Source organism: Martes martes (assembly GCF_963455335.1).
Source record: "Martes martes genome assembly, chromosome: 18".
Taxonomy (NCBI): domain Eukaryota; kingdom Metazoa; phylum Chordata; class Mammalia; order Carnivora; family Mustelidae; genus Martes; species Martes martes.
In genome coordinates this window covers 31,779,698-31,785,697 of record NC_137906.1, presented here as the reverse complement: position 1 = coordinate 31,785,697, position 6,000 = coordinate 31,779,698, and the positions used below count along the sequence as shown (strand labels likewise).

At 42.5% G+C, this 6,000-nt stretch overlaps 1 protein-coding gene across 1 annotated transcript; it reads left to right on the top strand.

Annotated features, from left to right (window-relative positions):
- Positions 1-479: 479 nt before the first annotated feature.
- TNFRSF17 (TNF receptor superfamily member 17) lies at positions 480-3,524 on the top strand. The gene is made up of 3 exons (XM_080830687.1): positions 480-654; positions 1,027-1,158; positions 2,740-3,524. The coding sequence occupies exons 1-3, from the start codon at positions 537-539 to the stop codon at positions 3,015-3,017; spliced, it is 528 nt and encodes a 175-aa protein (XP_080686813.1). The 5' UTR covers positions 480-536; the 3' UTR covers positions 3,018-3,524.
- The last annotated feature ends 2,476 nt before the right edge of the window (positions 3,525-6,000 follow it).

Below are 6,000 nucleotides of genomic sequence, written 5' to 3'. Positions count from 1 at the left end.
CATATTCCATTGGTTCTCACTACACCTTGCCGCTGGGTGGATTTCTACCTCCCCTGTTAGATTTCAAGTTCTTAGGGGGCACAGACCTTATCTGTTTCCCTGGGGGCCCCTCACACAGCACAGCTCAGACACAGGTGGTCCAGAAGTGGTTATCGAACCTCTCTGCCTGATGCCTCAGGCTTGCCTACACACCTTGCAAGTGTCACCTGGCTTATTTATAGAAATTTCCTCTATAAATAAGACGTTTCTGTTTCAGGTGTGGTTTGCCCTTCATATTTACACCCCATCTCTGACTATACCCCAGCCTCAAACTTAGAAACCGGAATTGGAGCTGGTATTCAAATCCTTAGCCACAGGACAAGCGGCCAGCCCCCCTCCCCGTAAGAGCTAAGTCATAGTGGTGAAGTTCGTTTTTTTTCCCTCGACATTCTAGCTGCTGTCAGTACCTTTGCTGGGGAGCGCTTGACGAAGTTTACTTGTTCTTCCATGCTGTTCTTTCTGGGGTTTTCTTGTTTCTTTTTGTGATCAGGTTCCAGATGGCCCAGCAGTGCATCCAAAACGAGTATTTTGACAGATTGCTTACTGCTTGCAAACCGTGTCACCTTCGATGTTCTAACACCCCTCCTCCACCTTGTCAACATTATTGTGATGCAAGTAAGTAATACTGCTTGAACAATTAATTCATTGGGGGTGACCTATTTTCTCTACATTGACTATTTATTCGAAGAACAGATATTCCGGAGGGGAAGAGGGTGAGATCTTTTCGAATCAAGAGAGAGAAAGGAAATAAGGCAAGTATTTAAATATTTAAATGCCAACGGAGCAAAGTAATTATTCTAGAACTGAACTCAATTCTATTCAGTGCTGTTAGCAACGGAGATTTTTATCAAGTCTTCTAATTCATGGTTATTTAGAATTTACAAGTCAATGCTGATGAATTAGGGGAATTGGATGGCAGAGAACCTTTGCTTTGATGTGGATATTATGTTGTCAGTTCAGGATCTCTCCAATCCTCTTTCAATTCAGTGAAAGGAACAAACGCGGTTCTCTGGACCTGTCTGGGCCTGAGCTTGATCGTTTCTTTGACGGTTTTCGTGTTGATGTTCTTGCTAAGGAAGATGAATTCGGAACCATCCAAGGACGAATGTAAAAACACAGGTTGGTTTGATGGTCGGTCTTTGAAATCTGCTTCCGAGAGCGGGCTGTTGTGAATTTCAGTTCCTTCAATCTCTCTCTCTCTCTCTCTCTCTCTCTCTCTCTCTCTCTCGCCTTTTTTCCCCCCATGTTGAGTAATTCATTTGGTTAGAGCCCTTTTGAGTGTGTTAGAGGACAGTTGTGTTAAATGAACTTTTGGGAAGGAGCGAGCTGTCTTCTTTTTGGTTTGTCTCTTTGCAGGTGCCCTGCATTCTTTCCTCAGTAATTACTCTCCTGAACTTCTGAGGTTTCCTTGGCAAACACCCATCTCTTTGGCCAAAGTTAGCCCACTGATGAAACATCTTACTCTCAGAAACTGCTAGCCAGGTCTGCTGCTATTAGGAAAAATGTATTTGGCAAGATCCATGCGTGTATTTTTAATACAGTTGTAAATGCTGTTTGCTTGGGTGATGCTTTTACCCAATTTACTTGTTGCTAGAAATGAATAACCAGGTGTTCTTGGATGGATTTGAGCTGTCATTTTAAAGATTATTATCTTTGTTAAGCAGCAGTGACTCAGTCTTGGAGAAGTGAATGTTCTTCTTAAAGGCTTTTTAAGATAAAAATATTTTTGTAGCACCTTGGCCCATGATCTGATTCCTGAACACTTCGCAGCCATTGGCCTATTTCTTGATGCTTCTATTTTCCATGTATAATCTGTAAAGCACCTCATTTGCAGTAAAGTGAGGTAGATGGCTCTTCCCCATAATTTACTCAAGTTTTTTTTTTTTTTCTTTCTTGTGCCTGGGTTCTGAGAGACAGGTGGGGAGTGATTTTAAGTGTGACATTTTGGAAGATGGAGTTATTCTGCGGGAGGCTGGGGAAGTAGTGAAGCTTACCTTCACCAGCATATAAATGGGGACATAATAGAGACTACTTCCTTATATGATCACAAAAGATTCATTATAAAAATTTTTGATTTGTTACCAAATGCTCTGTAAGGGAAGCATCTTTACTTTGAATTCTAAAGTGTCAGCCAAAGGCTCATTTTGGTGTGCTGTGACATATGGTCATTTCACCGGTGTGAAGTAGGGTCAATACCTCAATGTCTCCAAGGGCCAAGTGGGCAACCAGTGAATGCAATGGGCCAGGGGGAGGTTTTAACAGTAGAGTAGCCAATGCCCTTCCTCAAGGAGACATGTGCTAGTGACTCCAAAGAATTGTTTCCATGTAGGAATGTCAGCTACAAGTTGCCACTTTTCTTTGGGGGTGGGGGTTGTTGTTGTTTTGTTTTTAAAGAGGCCAATTGCCTCGATTTGCTGGTGAAATCCCTTGAATTTTTAAAAATCTCTTAATTTTTTAAAATGCAGGCCAACATAAAACATGCAAGGAAACACTTAAAAACACTGTAGGGGCCTAAACAAAGTCTATCTTCAAATGCAACGTGGCCTGTGGTCTGTCTGTGGGTGACCTCTCCTGCGGGACATACTCTTTGTTTTGTAGGAAGAGCTCTGTCTCTCAGAGCCCTAATGTGTACTGCTAAGACTGTAAGGACCTCACCACCTGCGAAGTTGAGGTTAATGGTTGTTGTTTCTGTATAATCAGGCTCGGCTCTCCAGAACAAAGAGAATGCTGACCAGGAGGAGGGCCGTGCTGGCAGGAATGGCGAGGAAGTTCTCTCGAGGGGCCTGGAGTATACAGTAGAAGAATGCACCTGTGAAGACTGTGTCAATTCTGAATCAAAGGTTGATTCTGACCATTTCTTTCCACTCCCGGCTATGGAGGAAGGTGCCACTATTCTTGTCACCACGAAAACAACTGACTACTGTAATAGCCTGCTGGCTAGTGTCACAGAGATGGAGAAACCCATTTTTACCAGATAATTAACCATTTCAACGGCTGTAGAGCAGCTTTGAAAATCCTATGATGGAAGGATGATGTATCAGATCTCTTTAGGATGATTGTACTTATCAGTTGCTGATAGAGCTTTTTGTCCTGTAATTCTAGAAAATCTTTATGTTACATGGACTTCCCTACCTTATTGAAATTTCCCTACCTTATTGAAGTTTCATGATTAAATTCTTGACTCACTAAAAAAAAAAGCACTGCAGTGTGTAGAGCCCGTGGTCCCACATTTCTATGGCTAGTTCCCTGGTCTCCTATACACACACATAGATACTTCAGGTCAGATTGGATTTTTCTCTCTCTAGTGAAAGGAAATCAAGGTGATCCTATGTTCTCCTGGAGATAGGAGATGCCTAGAGTCAGCCACACAAATTTAGTGTGCGATGCATGAGGGCAAGGCTCCTGATCTTGTGAGTGTTTAGCTTAATGGAGACATCAGGCATTTATCATTGTCCTATAAATAAATATGTAATTGCAAACCGTGATAAAGGTATAGTACGTATCATTTTCAGATCCCAATGCAGGTAATAATAACGATAGCTAAAACTTAGCCTTACTAGGGGTGCCGGGGTGGCTCAGTTGGTTAAGTGTCTGACACTTGATTTCAGCTCAGTTCATGGTCTCATGGGTGGTGGGATCAAGTCCTGTGACTCAGGCTCTGTGATCAACATGGAGTCTGCTTGAGATTCTCTACCTCTCCCTCTGCCTGCACCACCCCCCGCTCACACTTTTTTCTCTCATTCTCTAATAAATAAATACATCTTTAAAAAAACAAACGAGGGGCGCCTGGGTGGCTCAGTGGGTTAAGCCTCTGCCTTCGGCTCAGGTCACGATCTCGGGGTCTTGGGATCGAGCCCCACATCGGGCTCTCTGCTCAGCAGGGAGCCTGCTTCCCCCTCTTTCTGTGCCTGCCTCTCTGCCTACTTGTGATCTCTCTCTGTCAAATAAATCAATAAAAATCTTAAACAAAACCAAACCAAAAAACGAAAAAACCCCTTAGCCTTACTTATGTGCCAGGATAGTTCTATCACTTTACCTGTACTAAGTCATTTAATGCATACAACAAATCACAAGGTAGGTGGACAATTATTACCTCCATTTTACAGATGATGGCAGAAACTGAGTCAGAGCAAATGGCAGAAGCAGGATTTAAACCCAGACCTGTTTATTTATTTATATTTTTTTCTATTTATTTTTTTCTTCTCACATCAGTTTAAGTTCATTTGAGGTTCCCCATCTCTTTGGGCTACAATTTTAGTCATTATTGGGGGAGATGGGGGTTCCCTTCCTGGGGTTGTGCAAAGGTCCTGAGGTGTTCCCTTTCTGGAATTATGCAACAGGTGATGTTGCCCTCTGGTAATATGTTGACTTTGATCATTGCTAAGATGCCCACTGACACCACAGCACAGACCTCCAAGTCTTGGGGCTTTGTGGCCTCTGTGTCAGGTCTGGGATATGGGAAAACTTCGTGAACCCTTTTTACCCATTGGGGGCCATTCCAAGGTTCCATTCCAGGCCCCTGAAGACCACAGGAAACAATAAAGTACTAGGGTTAAGGTACTGGCTCTTGGAGCCAGATTGCTTGGACTTGAATCTTGGCTTTGTACTAAAAGTTACAGACTTCGGGTGACCGTGAGAGTTACTTAACCACTTGTACCTCAGTCTCCCAACCTGTAGAATGGGAATAATAGTATCTACTTATAAGGTTATTTTAAGGATTAAATGAACACACCCATTTGCATACATACATGTGTATGTATATATATATATATATAAATTTTTTCATGAAAGTATCTGGTTCATAATAAATACTTTGAGTTACATCGCTGTAATGATTTTTATTAATCTGCTTATAGTCTGAAAGCAGACACACACTCCTTTCTTGTTCTACGGCTGTTATGGGAATGGCATATGGAATACTGCTCCTAGCTTCTCACATGCCCTCTTCCTTCTCCCCTCCCCTCCACTAGCATCTCCTCTCCTCCTCCAAACTGAATGAAAAAGTTTAGTTTTTCAAGGCTAACAAGAGCTGTAGACTTTCAGCTTTTGATTCTTGTTCTTTGAGGACCAGGCGAAAATCTCAGAAAAAAGGAATTACAGTGTTTCAAGTGGGTGGTTAGGAGTAGAATAGGTAAAACAAGCTCACAACACTCCATTTATCTTGCCTCAAGGGCCATGATGGAAAGGTACAGGACGTATGAAAAGGTAGAACACATTATCCTCGCAACAACTCCATGAAGCAGGTATGTGATGCTCCACCAAGGGTCACAAGGCAGGAAGATCTAAACTAGGCTTCTGGGGGTGGGAGAGGCTGGGGGGTCAATTTAGGGACATAGACTCTTTGAAATAACAAATCAACAACAACTACAGAGTATAATTTTGAAAATGGCAAAGAAAACCCACCAACCAAACACACAAGTATTTTTATCTCTCCATTCTCTCAGTCCCTACACATGGCCATGTTTTGACACGATTGTAATCATGGCATACAGACCATTTTGCATGGGACTTTTTTTGTACTTAATGCAGTATCATTGGCCTTTCCCCATGTTTCCATCTTCATCACTACAAGAGATTCCTTGTGAAGTGAGCCATGATTTGCTTAACTCTTCTTCTGTAGTTGGGCTGCGCTGCTGTCCACTCCTTCGGTCTCATAAATAACGCTGCACGGCAGCCTTTTCCAAAGAGCTCTTGACTTCTGGTGAATCCAAAAGATACATTCCCAGGGGCCCAGAGGTTCCGTGTTGAGAGGCAGTGTAGTAGGAAGACCATGGGACTGTGGGTCACACAAAACTGGGCTGGAATTCTGGCTCCATTTCCCTGTGGGACCTGTTCCTCAATTCAGTGTTTTCGACTGCAGATCAAGACTTATTACCTGGATCAATCAACTGTCTCAGTTAGCACAAAGAAAAAAAAAAAAAGAAAGAAAAATGGAAAAGAGTACATTACCCATGGAATTGT

Excerpts from the sequence above, each read along its gene's own strand:
- TNFRSF17 (XM_080830687.1), top strand. The coding sequence starts at position 537 with ATGGCCCAGCAGTGCATCCAAAACGAGTATTTTGACAGATTGCTTACT. Across the intron at positions 655-1,026 it reads TCAACATTATTGTGATGCAA|TGAAAGGAACAAACGCGGTT; the intron begins GTAAGTAATACT and ends CTTTCAATTCAG. Across the intron at positions 1,159-2,739 it reads GGACGAATGTAAAAACACAG|GCTCGGCTCTCCAGAACAAA; the intron begins GTTGGTTTGATG and ends CTGTATAATCAG.